The sequence below is a fragment of the Terrapene carolina genome, unplaced genomic scaffold, assembly GCF_002925995.2.
Source record: "Terrapene carolina triunguis isolate 2854851 unplaced genomic scaffold, T_m_triunguis-2.0 Scaffold62, whole genome shotgun sequence".
NCBI classification, from domain to species: domain Eukaryota; kingdom Metazoa; phylum Chordata; order Testudines; family Emydidae; genus Terrapene; species Terrapene triunguis.
In genome coordinates this window covers 57,437,307-57,461,127 of record NW_020664413.1, presented here as the reverse complement: position 1 = coordinate 57,461,127, position 23,821 = coordinate 57,437,307, and the positions used below count along the sequence as shown (strand labels likewise).

General features: G+C 38.4%; 1 protein-coding gene across 1 annotated transcript in view; it reads right to left on the bottom strand.

Annotated features, from left to right (window-relative positions):
* Window positions 1-23,821, bottom strand: part of NBEAL1 (neurobeachin like 1) — a 145,922-nt gene that overhangs the window by 111,070 nt on the left and 11,031 nt on the right. The window contains exons 3-5 of the mRNA XM_024206509.2: window positions 9,165-9,256; window positions 2,434-2,595; window positions 776-857 (exon numbers count right to left, since the gene is read on the bottom strand). Of these exons, the coding sequence (XP_024062277.1) occupies window positions 776-857; window positions 2,434-2,595; window positions 9,165-9,256 (336 nt within the window). The remainder of the gene's footprint in view (window positions 1-775; window positions 858-2,433; window positions 2,596-9,164; window positions 9,257-23,821) is intronic.

The following is a 23,821-nucleotide window of genomic DNA, read 5'->3' as shown; positions in this document are numbered from 1 at the left end:
TCAAAGGTTCTACTATCTTCATGATATACGTGCATAACACTCACAGCTGCTAATGGCAATTTCACATGTACACTGTGGGGAAAAAGACCTCCACAATTTTAAATATTCCCTACCCAAATACTTCCTAAGTATGGCTGACATTTCAACACGCACCATAAACTGAAGTATTGAAATCACCTCCTAACTAAAGAAACCAATTCTTCTAAAATAATTCTTTTAACTTCAATTGCTTAGAACACATTTTAAAACTGTTCTATTGAGACTTTTCAGATGCTTGTAAATAAGCAGTAAAAAAATGCATTACTGATCAAGAACAGGGATCACTACATATAAACATGCAATGATTGAGCCTTCTCTTCAGCCTTTCATTAAATTCTACACTCCTCCAACTTAGTATGAACTGAATACTTGGCTGTTCTAGAGTACTCTCAACTAAGGATTGTAAAGCCCTTTTATATAGTGTAGAATTTAATGAAAGGCTGAAAAGAAGGCTCAATCATTGCATGTTTATATGTAACGATGCCTGTTCTTGATCAGTAATGCATTTATATATATATATAAATAAAAGAAGCCTCAAATTATTGCAGTAACATGGGTAGGTATTGTTGTTCTGATTTAAAGATAGAAAACTTTGTGTGACCTGCCTAAAATCACACAAGAAGTTTGTGGCAGAGTTAGGAAGAAAATCCAGACCCCCCAATTCCCAATCTTGAGCCCCCAATCCTCCTTCTGTATTTCTAGCAGCAATATATACGAGAGTTGTAATTCCACGTACCTGCTGAATGTAGAGTGTAGTCATGGTGATGATATGATTAATGTAGGAGCAAGTCCCAATTTCTTCCACATTAGCCAGATTTCTGTAGGAGCAACATGAGCCACAGTTGTTTGTATATTGTAATATTATTTGAACAGGCCGCTGAAGCTTTTTTTTAGCATTCAATATAAAATAATACACAAGTGTCAATATTTTAAAAATATCCACAAAAATAATATACTGTAATGTTTATGCCTCTCACATTAAGATACTATACATATACATATGTGTCTTTCAGCTAGAAGAAAATTAGAGTACAGTCAGAGCTCCAGTCATGTCTGTTTTATCTGGAATCTCAGATTTCAGAAGTTAAATTGATTCACAGAGCATTCTAAATAAACAAAACTCAGAAATGGAATCTGAAACCAAAGACAACAATTATTCCTCTGACCTCACTAAGAAAACTGGTGGCTTAGCCACAAATGGTTTCTAAAACTCCGAGTGAGTTTTCCACAGGCCTATTATCAGTTTTAATTTAATTTAAAAAAAAAAAAAAAAAAAAAGGGATAGGCATCTGAGTGTATATTTTTAGAACACTAAACAAATCATAAAAGGCAAAAGAAAACCACTCCTGCTTGCATACTGTAGGTGTTACAAACACACTTCTCAATCCTTGGGGCATGTGAACTAAAATAAGGAGTTCAGTGACAAAAAAGGATATTTTTTCAAAGACTAACTAAAATTGACAAAGCACAGAAATCTGAAGCTACAGCTACTACTGTTTCCTTAACTTATCCTTAGAATTTTAACACAATTTGGGCACAACTGTCTCTTGCCATACAGTGCCTTTTCATTGTTCCGACAGGGTGAAAGGACCACAAGGTTGGAAAAGGTTCCTGAGGAATACCCCCAGCAAAAGGAGATTTCTCTGGCCGGAGTACAGCTGGGTCCTTTCTAGACCACCTCATGGGGACATATTGGAGGTGAGGAGTGGACATGGCCAGTGAGAGAGCTAGGCTCATTTAGTAGATATTCCTCAGGGGACAGTCGCAGAGTGTAAATTAGAGCAGCTCTGTCTCAATAGACATTGTTAGAGATAAAACTGTTGTATTCTAAATTGTGTTAAGGAACAATTTAAAATTTGGGAGGAATGGACATTTTTAGACCTCTACTTATATGGTTGCTTGGTATATGGTTAAGCAATATCACAAAAAATAAGATAAAAGTTTCAGAAGATGCCAGTAATATAAAATAAAATATTTTCCTAAACTATTTAAGGGGCATGTAAATCTGTTAAGAATGTGAATCAACTTTCCCTTGGAAGTTATTTCATGGCCAAAAACATATTAGCAATCTGTTTAAAAAAAAAAATCTTGTTTCCGTTATGTAACATAGATTTGAACTTTCATATACACAGTTTAAATACAAATAATATGCTGTCATTTTCTCCACTCAGTCCCTTTCTCATCATGGCCTTCTTTATCCATATTACTGTTTTTTTTTTCTTTCATTATACCATGTGTTTTTACTGCAATATGGAGAGTCTCTGTCTCTACTGGACAATGTTTTGTCACACTGTATGTGTATTAAGAATCTCGATCTATATCATTGTAAGTAAATCAAGATTTCCCAGACAAAACAATACACTGGTGAAAGAAGCAGCCAGACCGAATAAATACCTGCAAAGGATGATAAAGAATTTGACAAGTAAAAGTGACAGGGCTTGTTGCTCCTCCTCTAGTCCATCTGACATTTTTTGGACACATTGTAGCAGCTGAAGCCTCAGGACCTGTAGAATATTGTCAGGAAGTAGTGATATTCCAGGAGGTATATCATCCACCCTTTAAAAAAAAATACACAAAATAATTAATGTATGTAAATACATTTTTTTTATTTGTACATCTTGTGTATCTGTGTGCACTGTTTCAAGCCACTATAATACACATGATCCTAAATTGGGGCTACTGGTGGTTCATAAACATTTGCTGGTGATCCACAAAAAACTGCCTGGTCACATTGTGCCGGCTCTTCCTCCTTGTTCTCGGATGTTAAATTGTATTGAAAAGCAGTTAAAAATACATTAAATGGTTTTCTTAACATTACTTTTCCATGTAAGTAACTGCTCTAGTTGCCACAGGAAAAACTAGGGGAACTGGTCCGTGCAATCCCAAATCAAGGAGAAGGTGATATAAAATATATTTTCTATATTAAGGTATGGGACACCCTATTAAAAATTTTTACAATCACTGGTACGGATCAAAAGTAACCAAATAAATACAACATTAACTACAAAGTAGTCACTGAAGCCCAATTACTAAATATCCACAGTGAAATTTTTCAGTATCCTAAGTATACAAGACACACAACTAAGAAATTTAATGGGAATATTACATGTGAGAAAACTGGAAAATAAGGGATCTGGCAGACAGAAATCCCCAGCAATCCATCTGATTCCTGGCACTTGGCTGGTGCATTAATAATTGCTGCCCCATCATTACTAGTTTCTGGAGATCAAACCAGGAAATAGATTTGTTCCTCTACTTATTTTTAAAAAGCAAAGAAACAGAAAGCACAATACTGTTATGTTGGCACAATCAATGTATCAGAGTCCTGCCATGCCCAGACTTTACCCTAGGGAACCATTATGCATTCTCACCAGTTGATCTTCCTATGTTCAAAAGATTTGTGTAAAATATCAGAGAGGCTCAGAAGAAGAAAATTACAGACAAAAACAGCGGCAAGGCCAGAACACACAAGACTGCTATATAGATTATTCTGGTTCAATAACATCCTGGAAATGCTCAGATGCGTTGGAGCAGCAATGTTTACTATAGACTCCTTCTGTCATTATCTCACTTGCAGGGAGTGCAGTTTTCAGTCCAAGAGCTATTCATTCAATCTTTCAGCTGATGAAGAGATGCTCTGTCATGTCAGCTGTCTGACCTGGGGGGATACTTCAGGGAAACATATGGTAAATGGTTATGGGAAAATGAAGAGCTGGGCAACAACTGGAGGGCCCAGCCTGCAACAGCCTTTAGTTAGAACCAGATATGGTAAGCGAGAGAAATCAACCTCTAAAATCAGGTCCAACTCCAAAAGTGGAACTTTATGGACAGGGGGGAACAACTATTCAGATGGTACCTACCAATATTTAAAAGGAAAATATAGCACTATTTGGGGCCAAAATTATTTGTATCTGTTAACACTGGAGAAGAAATCTCTGCAGAGGAAAAGAGGGGAAATTGATATAGTTTGCTAAGCCAATCAGAGAGACTCTCTCTCCTAAGTAGAACCCACTGGTATATATGTAAACCTTGTATATTTCCAGAATATTAGTACCATCTAGCTGAACTCAAAGTACTTATATACAGTACAGCTGTGCACACTCTCCTGATCCTTTAGAATGCTATACAAGTGCTGTCTGAAGTAGACATACAGAGACAGAGCAACTACTACCTTCCACGCAACCTCCAAAAAAGAAATGCATCTTTCTGTGAAGGCAGCCGCCTCTTTCTAGATACCAGTGTATATGTCCACATTTTGCATAAGCCAATGTACACAGAATCCTTTACAGGCCACAAATTTCTCCATTGATAATTGAAATTAAGCTGGACAAGTAGCTTTCCAAAAAGGCCAACTGTAGTTTCTCAGCAAGTTTAAATGCTGCACAGTAAAGTAAGCAGCAACTCCCTCATGCCACACCCCCCCGAAGATAGGGTGACCAGATAGCAAGTGTGAAAATTCGGGACGGGGGCGGGCAGTAATAGAAGCCCAAATAAAAAAAAAAAAGCCCCAAATATCGGGACTGTCCCTATAAAATCGGGACATCTGGTCACCCTACCCGAAGACAGCCTGACTGATGAAACAGAGGGAAAAAAAGCCTCAGGGAGCAAGACTGGAAGTTATTACCAATTCCACATTTTCTGTGCTACTGCACAAGCCACTGGAGAAAAAATTATAACAAGAGATTGTGTGCAGAGTAAAAAATGCCCGTTTTGCTAGAGCTGCTCTGACTGAAAATATAATACAGGTTTATTTGAAACAAGCAAGATTTCTTATCCCTCATGGAGCAAGATTTTAGCATATCACCACAGCAAATCAGTTAGATTTGTGGAGGGTACATAAAGCACAGTATCAGCTTTTCCTAGTATAGCTAGCTGTGTAAACAAGACTATTTCAAAGGGGAATTGGAAAATCTTTTGAAAATCTGGTATTAACCGAAGTTTGTTTTTTTATGTATTTTTTCTTTTAAAGACATGGGTCAGAAGTTCATCCACAAGCCAAGATAAAACTCTAACATGTGTACTGATTCACTAGCCATCTCACTTCCTTCTCCAGAAATGCAGATCTGAGCCTAAGACAGACTTGTTGAGGAAATCATAGTTAATACCAAGGGACTGCAACACAGGGCCAGGCCTGAGAGTAGGAGTATGCTCTATACTGCAGACTAAGCCTGGGCTCTGACTTGCGTTTGAGCCCAAGCACCCCTTCTGTCCACACACAAATCTGTCTGACTCAGGTCAACAAGCACTCGGGACCCGGTTCTAGGACCCTGCTAGGAGTGTTGGTCAGAAGCTGATTTCCCTTGTAACTCAGGTCCAAGCCCTGTCATTTTGCAATATGGACACAGCTCAAACTACAGATCTGAATCAGAAGATCCGCATAGCACAGTATGATGTGTGAGCATGGCTGTCAGACTTGGGTCCAGCCACTGTAAACCCAGGTTTACAATGCTGTGTGGACACTCAAGCGCTGGCTTGGAAATACTGAGTCCAGAAGCCTGGATCCCAGACATGAGTTTACAATGCGGTGCAGACCTACAATAGGAGAATGTGATAGCAGAGACATGAAGGGGGCTACACTAGAAGAGATTAGGAGGGGTCAGAGATGCAATTCATTGGTAACTGTGAACCGCTGTCTTTAATGTCAGACTATCAGCAAATCATCAAAACCTGGAAGTGAAAGAAATCTGATGCATCCGTGGACCTAATATAATTCTCTCATTAATTATTTTCTCAATCTTTGCATTAACATGGGTGATCATGTTAATCCACCACACTAATTGTGTGAATGGAGTCAAACCGGTCTCCAACTGTTGTTCATCCTGCTGCAGTTTAACCACAGATTAGCATTTTTACAAAAGGAAGCACACACTTAAAAATATAAAAACTGCAGAAAATCAGACTTCACTTTTTAGCCATAAACTCCTGATAAATGAGCTATTTATGTGACTTTCTTGTGTCCTAAATCATTTTTATGTGGGTTTGAACTCATACCATAAAGTATGTAAAAATATGTTTGATTTGTTTTTCAACAACTTCCTTTAAGCTTCTTTGTTGTAAATTTAACAGCATGTAAGCCAAAAACAAAAGGAAAACTGATAACATACTCTAACTACCTTTGCAGTTATTACAGTTATTAAACAGAGTGAAAAATTTCTTCCCCATTCTGCAATGAAAATAACCTCTAACCAGCTGGTAAGACTTTACCCTTTCAATTGTAAATATAGTAAGATGCAATAGATGCTTTGAAAAATGCAAAATAGTAGAGCGACAATCTCTCATGTTCAAAGTACAAGATGTCAACAGATCTATTATACTGCTGAGTACTCACCTTCCCAATAGAAGTGGTATAAACCCCACTGCTTGAAACACTTAAATCTAAACTAGATAAAACACTATAAAAAACTATAGGTAGCAATCATGCTGAGGCATGGGGTTGCAAAAGAAGACCAACTCTACAACCAATAGTTCTTTCTCTGGCCTATAATACCTTACCATATATGTTTTATCCACACTTCCAGAACAAACAAATTAATTCGAGTTTTTTGAGATATATATTACACAAAATGTGATTTTTTCAGGTTCCCAAACTTGGCATACAAGATTTAAAAGGAAATATATTTTTATGTTTAGAAAAGGATGTTCTTATAATCAGACCCACTTGGGGTATTACCCATTTAGATTCAAATCTCAGTAGTGCCAACTCACTCCTTCATGCCTCAGAGACAAGTAAATTAGAGTTCCATGAAGTCAGCTGTGTTTTGGTCTTTTGGCTGATAAAACTGAAGTCCCATATTCTCTTCATGGACATAAATCCCATGGCATTTTTCATTAAAGTAGGGTGCCTTCGTTTGTTCAAAATTTCCTCTCCCTGCCCTGTTTTGCAACACTCATTCTCAGCTGCCTTTCACTCAGAAATGTCTATCAAGTGCTGCATGCATATGCAGTAGCTGTAAAGCATTTTGAGATCCTATCAGATGAAAGTACACATAGCATCTTTCTCTCCCTCAACAATTCCTCATTTCAGCTTGCAGAACACAACCACTTCCAGAATCGAAGGGAAAATTAGCTTTTGATTAAAATGTATAAAGGGGAAGCAACTCTGGGACACAAATTAGAGATTAGTTTTGATACAGGTGAATGTCATGGTGTAATGTGCAGATTATAAAGTGATAATTCAAAATAAATATGGAGATATTTGTTTCTGATTCTTTCGTATTTCTTCTCTTTGAAATACTGCACCAAGTTACAACATTTTATAATGTATGACAAAATAAATCCAGAAGAATGTCACCAAGTGTGATTATATCTAAGCGCAATCAGGGACAGAAACATCGATTTATTGTTAAAATGAACATAAACTGTCTCATAGTAGGATATTTATTTCTGGCCATCAAAACACAATAGTCACCTGCCCTCGCCCTTATTTTGCCTAGACATTTTCTCTCTACATCTGTTACAAAATGAGTCCAATCCTATACAGTCCTACTCTTTTAGGTCACAAGACTAATCCTGTCATTAATCTCAGCAAAATACCAGATTTTATATCGAGCTCTTGAAACTATCACTGTGCACAATGAAGACACTGTCATTGTTTTTGCACAGTTTATCTTTGTTTATGTTTTTTCCTTTTAATCTTCTGCCATGTTGCTATTGAAAAACAATTCTGTAGTTGATAAACACTTCTGAACACTTCTAATTTAGTCCAGTTATTCCACTGTTACCATTTCTCATACTAAACCATGTTACAGAACGACAATTTAGAAGTTATGCACTTTCTAGGCAAAAAAATACAACCCTATGAGGACACATTTTTGCCTCACCAAAGCAAAACTGACAGACTACACAATACAAAACAGAACATTTTTAGTTTTTTAGTTTTTGTTATAAATTGGATATAATCCATTCTATATATTATATATTATATTCACTGAGAAAAGTATTATTACACATAGCTAAGAAAAAGTACACTTTTAAGCTGCTAGGACCCAATTTCAGGGTTCAGTGTTTCCTTGCAACAATTGTGGATACTGCTAATACCTAAATAAAACCTGATCCAACATTGATTGTAATGGATTTAGGACCAGAACCACAGTACAGGGAGCCTCATTCTCTGCATTCATCACTATCACTTAAGACAGTGTAATATTGGTTATAGTACTACCGTGTTTCCCCGAAAGTAAGACATCCCCCGAAAATAAGACCTCCCCAATAATAAGGCCACCCCGGAATATAAGGCCCCGAAGCTCCAGGAAAAATAAGACCTCCCCTGAAAATAAGACCTAGCGCATCTTTGGGAGCAAAAATTAATATAAGACACTGTCTTATTTTCGGGGAAACAGGGTATGGCCAACTCTCATGATTTTTTCCCTGAGTCTCACAGTATTTGGTTTTTCTTAAAAGCCCTAGTTCCTAAAGCCATGCTTTCATTAAAAAAAAAAAAAAAAAAAAAATTCTAGCCCTCATGGCTGTGAAGAAAAGCTTGAGAACATGAACCCTGAAGGCTCAAAAACTAGAAGGCATAAAAGAACCAAACATTTGTTATATTTTAAAATCTCATGCTTCAAATCAATCTCCTGATTTTTCAATGCTTGGGGCTGGTAACACTGCTGTTGCAGGACAATATACAAAAGCCTGTACTAAGGTCTAAGCAGACAAGTAAAGAAGCAGCTTATTTTCACATTTTTTCAACTATGTTAGTCAAATTTAGAATTTTATCTCATCCTTAATATTAAAATAATCCCAGAGATTAAATTGCAAAACTATATCTACTATCCAGATCTTTCCCTTATATATTCTTTTAAATCACCAAAATATTATTTCACGCACCAGGCTTACTGCAGAATACTTATTTCAGCAACGTACAAAGAGCTGTAATAAGTAAATTTCTGCTAACAAAAAAAAATTTATGTTGACGCCATTTCCTGGTTTGATGCAAATACCACTGTTTACCTAGTTTCATCATTAGCAACCCAAATTTGACCTTTAAAGAATGGGACTGGGAGTGCCAGTCAAGAAATACTGGCGTGGAACAAACCATTTTATAATATATATTTTAAACAGGATTTGGAGCCCAGAACACAGCCAGGTATCAAACACAAGATGAGCAGATCTGAATTTCTACATACCTCGTGGGAAGCTTCTCAAAGTCCACATCCAGAAATTGTTCATAGCTAGAAACAAAACTGTCCAGCCAAAGCTGCAAATAATCTGGGTCTTTCTGTAAAGTGAAAGGAACACATTAAGAAAAATTGTTATGTTTACTGATGATCTACAGAATTGTATGAGAAATGGTATTGTCTACAAGAAAGAAAACATTTAAAAATATTACTTAAAAAAAGCTTTGATGGGGAAAATTAAATTTTAGTCCCAAACCAAAAGATTTTCATCCGAAATTCTCAACTAAATTGAGCTCTTTCCAATTGGTTACACATCCATTTTAGTACTTCTCTGCTTCCTGGTATCAATTTCAAACAAAATATTTTAGACATTCTATAACAAGCCTCAAATACTCTCCAGTGGTTGTCAGCTTCCTAAAAGATGCTAACTTTTTCTTAAAATCAACATATACTTACTACAGAGATTTAAATAAAATGCTCTGTATTTTGCACTAGAATTAATTAGGATGACACTAGACCAGGAGTTCTCAAACTGGGGGTCGGGACCCTTCAGGGGGTCACAAGTTTATTATGTCAGCCTCCACCCCAAACCCCACTTTGCCTCCAGTATTTATAATGGTATTAAATATATTTAAAAGTGTTCTTAATGTATAAGGGGGGTTGCACTCAGAGGCTTGCTATGTGAAAGGGATCACCAGTACAAAACTTTGAGAACCCCTGCACTAGACTCTTGTTTTAAGGAATGTAACTTTTTTTTTTTTTTGCCCCATATCCCACTTTCTGTCTCAACTCAATATAGGACTCAATTTGTCCTGTATTCCAGCAATAACCATGCAAAGGATCATATATGGAATAAAAAATGTATAACGTGCACTGTATATAACTTCATACCATGAACACCAAATTGGGGAGTGATCTCTATTAAAAATACACTTTTCCATATTTTTCATTGTTGTACTTCATCTCCTGGTAATAAGGGGGTCAGCCTGAACATGAATTATTTTTTGTTCTTTATGATAGCACCCAAAAGACTACTATCAGGATTGTGCTGGATGCTGTACAAATACTAAAACCGTCCCTGCTACAAAGACCTTATAATCTAAATAGACAAGACAAAGGGTGAGTGGAAAGACCAAGTGATCAAAGGAACGACTGGTTGACATCATGTTAGTAAATTAGAACTAACATGACATCAGCCAACCATCGCCTGTATCACAGATAGATGTCCGGGGTTCTGAAGATACCTCTCTCTCAAGCCCAGCTCCTGCTGACACTGCTCCCCTAGTTACCACCTCAGAACGAGTCTTTGTGCACTGGGCAAGGACTGGCCTCCAAGGAGGCTGCTATTTCTCTCCCATCCCACGTGGTTTAATGATATGCGCACTAGGGGCCCAGTGTGGGCTAGGAAAGGCATCCTTGTTTCAGTGTCTTATGGACAAAGTTTTTTGTGTAAAGGCGTTAAAGACTCATTGGTAGCCTATTCTAAAGCAAAAAAGGAAAAGAAAAAAAAAATCACACTATATACCAATACTGGATGGTAAAAACCACGAAGAGTCCGGTGGCACCTTAAAGACTAACAGATTTATTTGGGCATAAGCTTTCGTGGGCAAAAAACCTCACTTCAGAGATTTTTTACTCACGAAAGCTTATGCTCAAATAAATCTGTTAGTCTTTAAGGTACCACCGGACTCCTTGTTGTTTTTGTGGATAAAGACTAACACGGCTACCCCCTAATACTAGATGGTGAATCACTCCCAGAAAAACAGGAGCCTTTGGCTTGTTTGTTTCTCTTTTTAAAAGATCCATTCACATGCAATTTACAAATTAGTCACTACCTGCACAACAGCATAGAAAGAAGTAGACCTGGGACTAGCAGAGAAACAAAAACTTGTTTATCTCGTTAGAGCATATTAGTGACATTCACAATCTTTTGACTAGAGGCCAAATTCCATTCTCAGGGCACCACTAAGGGCTGTATTAATGGTTGCTGGCATTTCAGTGGGCGATGTCACTAAAGCTCCCCCCTCCCAGACATTCCTATCTCCCTCTACATTCCTCCCTTACACTGCAGGGTTCAAAGTGAGTAGTTTGCAGAGGGAAAGAGGGAGGTAACCTTCACAGAAATGTTGGAAGTAGTGTCCCCTGGGAAAGCTTGTCAGAATATCTGTCATTTGGTGTACACTCATTTCAAAAGGCAAAAAAAATGATTTTTCAGAAATAAACTGATGAACCAGAGATAAGCCATCCCTGGCAGAGATGCTTTGGCAATATCTAGACATACACAAAGTGTAAATTCAAACATTCACATATTATTTATCATAAAATTTTGGCATTCAACTTATTTTTGTTCTGCCTTCTTTTTCGCTTTTCCCATACTCTATTCCATTTTTGCAACAGCTGCACTTCTCTGACAACATAGATCAAAAAGCTCAGGGCGAAGCATGTATAGTGGGAGACAAAACATTCTGAGTCAATGGGATACAGCTATGGAATAATCTTCCAGAGGCGATCGGGCAAATCCAGTCTGACCATCTGTAGGAAATGCTGCAAAGCCTTCCTCATTGAGAAAGCCTTTCTCCATAAGTAACACTTGCAGTATGGACATCTCTTTCTAATCCCAAACCCCTAACAGATGGGTGACACCTCCTAAAACAGGCAGGCACATAAGCTGTTAATCATTTTCAAGATACTTTGTTTTATAGAGAAAATGTATTTATTCAGAACAAAAGTATTATGAAGGCTGGCTGGTCACTGGTTAGCCCTGTCATTGGGAGAGACTAGGATGGAAGGTCCTGAACTAAACTCAGACTTGCTAAAATGACCACAGTGAATTGCAGAAGGAATTGCAGCCTAAATCCCCAGGTCTGGAGAGCGAGGAACACAGGTTCCCACTCTGAATCAGGTGATAGCTAAGGGGCCTGAGACCTGAGTGGGGTGCCCTGAAGGAGGCCACAATATGATTTAAAGTGCAGTGCTGTGATATATAGACAGGCCTTTTCCTTCCTCTCCCCCTCCCCCAACCTCCAATGTCTGTTCTTCCATCTTTCCTTCCCTCTCCTTCTGCTTTCTCCTTGCATTACAGTTTGTTCTTCCTTCCCATCTCTTTGGCTCTTCTTATCCCCTTCTCCCTCCCTTCCTCCCAATCTCACTTTCTCTTTTTTAGCTGATCACTCTCAGGCTCTCCCTTTTTCACTCAACCCTCTCAGTTCCTTTCCACTATCTCCCCACTCTTACTCCCATCTGAAAAATACTCACTTTTCCCTTTCCAATGCTCCTCCTCAGGCTCTCTCTAAAGTACAATTTAGAGGGGTTTTAGAAGTATTCATTATATTCTAATAGCCTAGTGTAGACAAAGCTATGTATATTTTAATATGTTCTAAGATGGTCAAGCTATCATGATATACTGAAATCTATTTCCATCACTTTAGACAAATTACAAAAAGATAGCTGCTCTATTACAATGTTATTGAAATTTGGAAAAAAAATTCAAGAAACAGTAGAAAGAAATACCCAACAATAAAGTTAAATTGCAGGCAATGGAGAAGTAGATTCACTTACGCCACCTCATTTTCTTGCCAATATTCTCAATACAAAGTACTCGGGTAGATGCTGCTATGACATCGGTATCTAACAATCAGTCGTGTCAAACACAATAAGTCAGGGCTGGAGATCAACCATTCAATTAATATATGTTTGCTGCCAAAGTTTTAAAGAAAGTCAAACCACTGAAATGTTGGAAGTCATTGGCTAAGCACCTGAACCCAGAGTTTGTTGAAGTGATAAACCAGTTTTTGATGGCAGTAGCCTTTTTTGCAGATACAGAAAGAATTTTTTTTCATTTGAACTAGTTCATTCAAAGTTGAGAAACTGACTCAGAGTTAAAAAAAAAAAAAAGAAGCTTGCTTTCTGTTTCCAATATATGGGTGGAAAAGAATGAGATCTACTGGTTCTAAAAACTTGAAGGATGTGGAAACCAGACACATAATTAGCTCAATTTACCAGCATTAGTAATTCCTTCATTTAATAAAGAAGTTAGTTTTAAATGCAAAGCATGTTTTGATAAACATTTTCCCTTATGTATCCATCACATTTAAGGTAGTTTCATTTATCTAAAAAAAAAAAAAAACATTTAAATGCTGTTTTTATATATTTTTAATTGAATTCCAATTTCCATCTAAAGGCAGCTTGACACAAATGAGTAAAAAAAAAATAATTAAATAAGAAACGCCTCTGACCATTTTCTAACATGAGAGTAAAAATTAAGACTCTGAATAAATGTAAATTAAGCTATATAATTGCTTGGATACATGTATATAAATACTGCATAGTGTATAGGGTTGCCATATTTAAACAGTGAAAAAAGAGGACACTCCACGGGTGCCCCGGCCCCACCCCAACTCCGCCCCCATTCCAACCCCTTCCCCAAAGTCCCCGCCCCAACTCCGCCCCCTCCCCTGAGCACCCCGCATTCCCCCTCCTCCCTCCCACACCCCGGGCTCCGGCTGCTGTTGCGCTGGGGAAGTTACTTCGGACCCCGCCGCAGTGGAGAGTGGCAGGAGCCGGGAAAGTTGGAGCCCAGGGAGGAGGCGGCTGCGCGCTCGGGTGCCGCTGCCACCTCCGTGCCCCAGCAGATCGGGGGAGTTGTTAGTTTTGGCTTTGCTGCAGCCACTCTCACTCGGGGTCCCCTTACCATGCCTCCCTATTTTCCCAGACATGTTCGGCTTTTTGGAAATTCCTCCCGGACGGAGATTTGAGGACCAAAAAGCCGGATATGTCCGGGAAAATCCGGACATATGGTAACCCTAATAGTGTATCTTCCTGATTAGCAAAAACTACCAACGAACAGTGTAAATCCATATTTCTTTGCAAATCTACATATTTTAAATGGATATACCAACCAATGAGAATGAACCTCTCTTTAGAAAAATAACTAAAAAGTACAAATGCATAACAAAATTAAAATCAATTATTTAAATCAAGGTTTCAATCCTGCTTTTTGATTAAAATTATGATTAAGATTGATGATTTAAATCAATCCACCGTGGTATCCATCTCTCCTAGATGGGGCCAGGGCAGCCAACTGTGGACTTGAGAAGTTGAATATACAGACAACCAAAAGTAAATGATAGACAGGAATTCAGACATACCAACATCCAAAAAAGAATTGTCTAAAAATAGCATAAAATGTTTTTAAAATGTTGCTGGCTTCAGATTAAACTATTATTGAAATATCAGATTTACTTTTCTTGATATGGTTTCAAAATTTTCAAATGTAGAAGCTGTAGTCATTTATTTTCTAATAACCCTACAGCAAATTATTTTCAGCAAACATATGGATTGACAGTCACAGGCATGTAAAGACTTCAACAAACAGAAAAGAGGGAGAAAAGGAGCCATTATTTCAGTAATTACTAGAGTATCTTCTTGGTTAGGAGGGACAGAGTGATACTTTACAAATGGAAATCTATATGTTTATAGCTATGAATGTGTTCTTTAATTTGCTTAGCCTACAACTAAAATAATGCTCACTGCTAGCACAGAAACTGAATCGATTTACTTTCCTACTGGCGGAACTGATGTTTTCCTTGGAATGAATAAGCTCTTTTTGAAATGTAAAGTCGAATTACCAAAGCGATATTATTCTCAAATAAATTTATTTGTTGACACAGCTGAGCTCCATCTTTAGTTGACAGTACACTTCTGTGACAGTGTTGGCAAGTAATGCAACCAACTCCAATATCAGACTCCATATTTGGTTTATCAAAAGATAGTGGGGGAAGGAAGTCTGAAAAAAAATAGGTTAAATGCCTGTTTTGTTCCCTTTTTAATGGATATTGTTTTATTCTCAATCCACTTCAATCTTAAAAATCAAGTAAAGCTCCTTATCCTTAACTTGTAATGCCTTTATAAGACTAACAGTGCAGACAAGCAGTAAAAGAGAACGTTACCGGACATGAAATACCGGTATGTAAGAAATAAATGCTTATATATGCCACAAAAGAAAAAAAGCTAAAGATGTTAAACAGGGCCACAGATTTAAATATTCTAATACTTGTAATGCATAGAATTAAATTCATCTTTGCGAGTGAAATGCCTGTAATGGGGGTACAATTAACACAGCAGTGGGCACTTATTTCCTAAACATACATATTATATATCTAATATATTTTCGGTAAAACTAAGAGCTACAATATTATCTGGCTACTACATGTAGCTTACTTTTTTTAATTCAACCATCTCCCTCCTCACCCTCCAAGCCAAATTATTATTCTCAGTCATTAGAATTATGAGCTTGTATGTCACAACACTGGTGTAAAGAAATCTTCCTTGGTACATAAGTGTTGATACATTCATTGAGCCAAGATAACTATAGGTTTTCATCCAAGTGACAGCACAAAACAACTTAAATCAAGGCAAGAGGAAGGATAAAGTGTAGGCAAATAAACTATCTAGTCAAGCTTCTTCCTTTTTCACACTTGTAGCTAAACCAAGATCAGCCCAGCTTCAGCAATATCCATCACGGACACTCGTTGTGAGCAGCCAGTCATACAAATTTTAATTATGAGCAGTCCTAAGAGATGGAACACACACTGGGGAGTGTGGATAGTGGTCAAGCAGTCACAAAACCTAGGAGCTCCTGGAGATGGGGGCTGAATCCTCACCTTCAAAGGTATACTTGGCCCTACCTCTACATAGGGGGAGATGGACTAGATGACCTCTTGAAGTCCCTTCCAAACCTACATTTCCATGATTCTATGATTTTTGAGGGCCATCCAATTTGTTTAGAAGACATCCCTTGGTTTGCAAAGTTGGAGTTTGGTGTTTTTAAAATACCCGTGTCTTCGTTTTCCTTTGATATTATATTTCCATAATATAAACAGATACTTTATTAATGGAGATCAACTCCTTTCTGTGCTTTTGGTGTACATCCACTGCATATCAGTAGTTTCTTCTTGCAGAGAAAGACATTTTACGGTAAATTTTGACCCCCAAATTTAATAAAAGTGGTTTTAGAATATTTTCCTGTCTGATTCCTCCTTCATTCATTTTCTTCTCCTCTCCTCCTCCTCACAAGGGTTTTGGGTTTTGAGGGGGGAAGAAGGGGTAATTTTATTTTTCCACCACTTACTGTCTTTCCATGATGTAATTTGTAACCCAAACAGCAGCAGAACAGTGGGCAGGAGTTCATGTGCCAGAATCTTGGCAAGTGCATTTGAGTACTAAACACTGTTACATATTGGCATACAGGTAATAGCATTCATCTAGTGTGCGAATAGAGAAGCAGTTATAAGTTCTAAGGAACAACAGAAAACAAGAAAATTTGTTCCTTCCCAGCACTAAGAAATTGACATGAGAGGGTCCCCCTGTGGTGACACTCCTTACTACTCTGTCCCACCCCACAAAGGGGTTGAGGCAAGGTTCCTTAGGATGTGTCTTCACTTGGAAAAAAGGAATGTTTTATCTTGTGTTAACTAACGCATGGTAACCAACACGAGGTAAAATCCTAGTGAAGACAGGGCAGTTTGTAGTTTTCACATATTACCAGGTTGTGGTAAAGATTGTGGGGAGCTGAGAGTTGGGACACCTCAGGTTCAATATGAAATGGACAATGGCTTGCATCCTGGGGTTTTTTATTAGGGTTGACTGTACCAAATGCTTGAGCCACTTGGGACAAGAACTTTGGCTCAAGTCCAATTAATTCAATACAGTCATATGGATCCCCCTTCCGCTACAGACAAGAAAACAAGTATTACACTGCACTGGTTCAGCCCTCCCACAATATAGTGTCTCACATCAGAAAGTTACCCAAAGGCCCTGCTAACAGCAACAGTAGTAGAAGCCATGGAATAAGACTTATCTTTCATTCCATAATTAAACTTTGCTGACATCTTGCAAGCAGAAATCTGGAGTTGGCCTAGATCTGTAATTCATGCAACCATTATAAATTAATTTAATGATGCTATGTGGAGATGCACCACACTCTCCTGACAAAAACTATACGGTAGTATACTATAGCATCACAAAGAGAAACAATACAAACCACTGTGTATAAACCAATATCCTTGTACTAGTTTTCTCACCAAATGTAGACACACTTTAACTCTTAACCGAAATAGGAAGAAGGGAATTTGATTTGCACTGTGGAGGTGGGGGAATGGAGAAGCTGTAACTTGGTCAGACTTCATTATTTTATTTTTTATTACTATTCTTACTACTGTTCAATTGATGAGAACACAAATTAGGTCAACCTTCTACAAAAATAAGAGATTTAGCTAAGTTTTCTGTGATTAATATTTTATTTATTTTTATAAGAAAAAAATCTCACAGCTCTTTGTATCTTTAGGATTCAAATCCACAAGTTCATGGCCTAAAACAACTGATTTACCACCAAGAAAACTACCTCACATAGTTTGCAGGATATGTTTCAAAAATGCCACCAACAGTCATTTAATATATATCTCCATATTTGTTAGGAGTTTCAAGACATCTACAGAATTATTTTAAGGCTCAGAATTCCAAGAGGTTAAATTAGAAAGTGGAAGTTAAATAATTATCCATTTACCTAAGACAATTATAAAATATGTTTCACTTGTTGTGGAAGCAAAAGTGGGTTCAAAAATGTGCTAAGCTCTTTACATAATGATCAAGAAGTGAACCACAAATACTTAGGGCCTAATTCTAGGCTTTTGAGCTCAGTGGGTTTGCATAGGGATAAAGAAGATTAGAATTTGGCCATTAGCCTTTACAGCTACTATGGCAACATTATTCAGTCATCTTGAAAAAAATGCAAGTCAACTAAAGCAAAAGATATCTCAGATCATCTGGAAATGAAAATGTTTTCCTGTTCTTTCCTTTCAAATATTTTTTACACACACTTCCCCTCCCCCATCAAAATAGCATATATTAAGCCTCCATTTTATAACCGTCTCCTAAGGGAGTAATAATATTCAAGCTAGCTATAGTTTAAAAAGAAATGTTGCCAGATCATACAGTACAGTGATTCTTTCAGGTCGCTTTAGAAGTCATTTGTATATTTTACCACGGCAATCATTCCATTACTTCAGAAAACAGCTTCAAAATAAAGCAGGTTAGCCAGCATGTTAGACTGCCATATAGAAAGTTACACTTTGTGAGCAAATACTTCTGTACAAATAGTAAATACATTCTGACTATTATATTCGATTTGCAGGGAAATTCTAGGTCTAGCAAGGCAGTCTTTAAACTCGGTAAGTAATGCAATGGGAAAATAAGCTTTCAATGATGAAATCTTAGAAACACAAATCCAAACAAAGCACAAAGTACCTAGAATTATCAGGTTATGCTCTCTTGAAGGACATAGCAACTTTCAGAAGCAACAATATGAAAAACCAACTGCAATCCAGCGTTAAGCTTTGAACTAAGTTGAAGACCAACAGGAAAATGAAAATTTTGCATTAGGAATAGGCTTTTTTTTTTAAATGGTGAGGAAAGTAGCATCAAGTTACTTTTGATTTTTTTTTTTTTTAAATTGACTAGGTGTAAAAAATTTTAAAGGACCTAAGTGACACAGAACCCTAAAAGTCTCATTTTCAAGGCTCCTAAATCTCATTAAAAGTCTGTGGGGCTTGAGGGACTTAGGGTCAAGTCACCTAATCACCTCTGAAAAATTTACCCTGGTTTCAGATTGACAGTGTCCCTTGAATACTCTTCCAGTTTTTCATTTATTCATAAATCAATTGATTTTAGGTTTAACTATACTTAGATTTCAATGATCACCTCATGAAACTTGCAAGAAAAGCAAAGAAGAGGTTTCACTGTGCTTCAATCAAACTTCAAGAAGAATTAGAAGAGCAAAGTTCGGTACAATTTTTATAGTTATATACAGGAAGTACCGGTACTGAGTGCTATAAACAAAAGTTGGATCTGCCTGCGGCTATTTTCAGTGTTAACATTCCATGCTCTAAAGGCAAAAATCCCCAGCATGCAATTCAGAATGCATGTCAGACTTGTCTGACAAGACAGTTGTTTGAAGTCATTAAATTTAGCTTGCTGTCACAAAACACTGAGCCTGGGTGAAGTTAAATAGTATGTGCATCTTTTTTCAGTCATTCAATCTTCCAAAGTTGACTTTCGCTTACTCACCCAACAAGCTCTTCACTGTATCTCATTATTGGTGCCCTTACAACAAAAGTAGAGCAGCAACTATTTTTTCCTGAGTATTATTTTTAAATTATTAAAATAGTTCAGACAATACTAAGATTGAATTACACTTACAAAAATTAATAGAAATAGAGCATTAAATATGAAAATCTGCCCTTAATCCACCTCCTAAGACTAACAGCTTTCATTCTAATTGAACTTGTCTATCTAAAGCAGAATTTTATGATAGTCTTTAAAACAGTTTTGGGTATTTTCTTTTATCATGGGGTCTGTTTTTTGTGTGTGGGGAGCAGGGTTAGGAAAAAATTTTATAAAGACAAAAGAACTGTCTCACTGTAAGACCCTTCTGTGGCCTTCATTTTGACATGTGTTAGAGGGCACAAACTTATTTTAAAACCCTTTCAAAACTTTCTATTCTTCATCTTAGCTGAAGTATAAAATATTACTACGGCTCCCACACACTACAGTATTACAAGTAATATTTGTCCAAGTTTGAAATGAACAGCAGCTAAAGTTGGCTACTAATATCAGCTGAAGGGGGGGGGGGGAAACCCTGACAGCCTAAGCTCAGATCTTGAACTAGTTCTGTTTTGACTTACATGGTTTAATATTTATTGACTTGCGTTTTTAAAATTCATACAAGCATTTTGGTCAACTTTTAAAATTAATTTTTTTATTAACATGGAATTTTTGCAACAAACTATAAGACAACTTACAGTCTCGATAAAGCAAGTAAAAAGAAATACCACTACAAAGCCCTGGTCTACACTACGAGTTTAGGTCAAATTAGCAGTGTTAGATCGATTTAACCCTGCACCCGTCCACACGACGAAGCCATTTTTGTCAACTTAAAGGGCTCTTAAAATCAATTTCTGTACTCCTCCCTGATGAGGGGATTAGCGCTGAAATCGACCCTGTTGGGGTAGTGTAGACGCAATTCGACGGTATTAGCCTCTGGGAGCTATCCCAGAGTGCTCCATTGTGACCGCTCTGGACAACACTCTCAACTCAGATGCACTGGTCAGGTAGACAGGAAAAGCCCTGTGAACTTCTGAATTTCATTTCCTGTTTGCCCAGCGTGGCGAGCTGATCAGCACAGGTGACCATGCAGAGCTCATCAGCACAAGTGACCATGGAGTCCCAGAATCGCAAAAGAACTCCAGCATGGTCCGAACGGGAGGTACTGCATCTGATTGCTGTATGGGGAGACGAATCTGTGCTATCCGAACTCAGTTCCAAAAGACAAAATGCTGGAATATTTGAAAAAAATCTCCAAGGGCATGAAGGACAGAGGTTATAACAGGGACCCACAGCAGTGCCGCGTGAAGCCTACCAAAGAACCAGAGAGGCAAACGGCTACTCCGGGTCAGAGCCCCAGACATGCCGTTTCTATGATGAGCTGCATGCTATTCTAGGGGGTGCCCCTACAACTACCCCGTCCCTGTGCTTCCCTCCTCCCCCACCCCTCCCGGGCTACCTTGGCAATTATCCCCCCATTTGTGTGATGAATGAATAAAGAATGCATGAATTTGAAACAACAATGACTTTATTGCCTCTGCAAGCAGAGATCAAAGGGGGGAGGGGAGGGCGGTTGGCTTACAGGGAAGTAGAGTGAACTAAGGGGGCGGGTTTTCATCAAGGAGAAACAAACAGAACTTTCACACCGTAGCCTGGCCAGTCATGAAACTGGTTTTCAAAGCTTCTCTAATGTACGGCGCACCCTGCTGTGCGCTTCTAACTGCCCTGGTGTCTGGCTGCGTGTAATCAGCGGCCAGGCGATTTGCCTCAACCTCCCACCCCGCCATAAACGTCTCCCCTTTACTCTCACAGATATTATGGAGCACACAGCAAGCAGTAATAACGATGGGAATACTGGTTTCGCTGAGGTCTAACCGAGTCAGTAAACTGCACCAGCGAGCTCTTAAACGTCCAAAGGCACATTCTACCACCATTATGCACTTGCTGAGCCTATAGTTGAACTGCTCCTTACTACTGTCCAGGCTTCATGAGCCATGGGAGCAAGGGGTAGGTGCGACTGTGCGGTGCTGCCGACTGGGAGAGCAGCCTGAGGCAGAAGCCTCCAGCTGACATGATATTCCAGGCAGGACTGAATCTCCATTAGACGGAACTTAAAGAAGAGAATGACCTGCAGTCATTCCCATTTTTGTCCAGGCGCCCCTGACCGACCTCACCGAGGCCAGCCAGGAGCACCCACGGGACGACGACAACAGCTAGCAGTCGTATTGCACTGTCTGCAAGGAAAGGCAAGGGAATGCTGCTGTGTAGCACTGCAGTACCACGTCTGCCAGCAGCACCCAGGAGACATACGGTGACAGTGAGCTGAGCGGGCTCCATGCTTGCCGTGGTATGTCGTCTGCACGGGTAACACAGGAAAAAAGGCGAGAAACTATTTTTTGCAGTTGCTTTCAAGAAGGGAGGAAGGAAGGGAGGGGGCCTGATGACATGTACCCAGAACCACCCGTGACAATGTTTTTGCCCCATCAGGCATTGGGAGCTCAACCCAGAATTCCAATGGGCGGCAGAGACTGCGGGAACTGTGGGATAGCTACCACAGTGCAACGCTCCGAAAGTCGACGCTAGCCTCGGTACTGTGGACGCACACCGCCGACTTAATGCGCTCGGTGGGGGCACACACAATCGACTGTATCAAATCGATTTCTAAAAAAATCGACTTCTATTAAATCGACCTAATTTCGTAGTGTAGACATACCCAAAGAGTACCACTTAAAAATATTAGAAATGAACTCAGTATTATTTCTTCTCTTCTCCACATGCTAATCAGGAAAAATTATCTTTTATAGTCTCACCTTTGACAGGCAATTGGATAATCACTAAAGAGTCGATACTCACACGCAATTACTTTTCTGATTTCTGAGGTTCCAAAGGCATGAGTGTTTAATGGAGAAGTTTGGAGAAAGTAACAGGTAGAAGTGCAGCAGTACCAAAACACTCACTCACTATCTTCTTTATCAAGCCAATCCTTACTCTAAGACCAGTTTAAAAACCAATCAGAATCTCGTTTGAGTAAAAATAAGAATTCTCCTCTTTTTAAAATCTATTTATTTATTGGTGATGAGACCCCAACTTTGCACCTTTGGAGTTGGTACATGGCTGTGAAATCACCTAAGAGACCAAAACCAGATAATAAAAAACACAGATCTGAATAATGCCACCATAGTCACATTATGGTGGCCTAGTGGAAAGAGCAGTGGACTGGGATCCAGAAGACCTAGGTTCTATTTTCAGCTCAGCCACTTGCCTGCTGGATGACACTGGACAAGTCATTTCACCTCCCTGTACCTTAGGTTCCTCACCTGTAAAATAGGGATAATAATGCTTGCCTCCTTTGTAAAGCACTTTGAGATCCACTGATGAAAAGCACTATATAAGAGCTTGGTGGTATTATTCTTGTAAAATACCAATGATCCACATCAACTCTCTGTTCCAGCCTGCACTACCAGAGAAGTGCTCTGTTCAGCTGAGATATAGCATTCTGCTTAGCCAGAGTCAACTGCTCAATAAATTATGAAACAGGAAGGGGCAAATACATGATTTACAATCCAGTGATATATTGAATCTAGTAATTTTCACTTAGCTGTCAATAGAACTGAACCAACAGAGCAGAACTAGTAAAAGACGAAAGATACATGTAACAATTAAGGACCAGGGAACATCCCAAGCAATTTCCAAGAGCTCTAGAAAAAATATATTTTGAGTGGCAATCCAAAGTCAGAGGGCAATGACCTTGGGTTAATAGAAATTCCGATCACTAGCTCAAAATAAGGTGTATGGTAAAAACCCTGCTCCCACTGAAATCAATGGGAGTTTTGGCACTGGTTTAAATGGGAGCAGGACTCAGCCCTAAGTGCCGTTAGATTTTATTTTTTTTAAAGTAGCCACTTAGTTTTGCCCAAACATAATAAACAAATATGAGCCAATTTTCATCCTGAAGTATATTTTTATAGCCAAGTGATAAACTTCTTAAGTTCTCATTTTTATTTTGAGTGTTTACTTCATGCTCTGATTAATCACAAACCTACGCTCACTATATTTCTGTAGAAGACTGGCAATTGTCATGCCTTACCTGACTTTCCCAGTGTTATTCCCATCAGCAGAAAAATGTGTACCTATGAGCCATATGACAGGACCTAGCTGATTTTGTAAATTAATTTCTAGACAATGGTTTAAGTAATTGATAACAAAAAGACAATTATAATATATCAATAGTTTTACACATTTCAAATAGAAAGTAAAATTTTCAGTGATTTCAATGAAACTAGACTAAAGCACTTTTGGAAATTTTCCCTCAGTTAAAAACATCCATATGGCAGAACAACGTGCCTGATAATGCCACTGTATGTCATACTAATCAGTTATATCTGCCTAAGTAACTTGCTTAAAAAAGTTACTTCCTGCATGTCTACTATCAGCTAACAAGGCCTCAGATATACTCCAAGGAGGTTCAAGAACCCTAGAAATTTCATCTGATTGTCCACAATATTAGA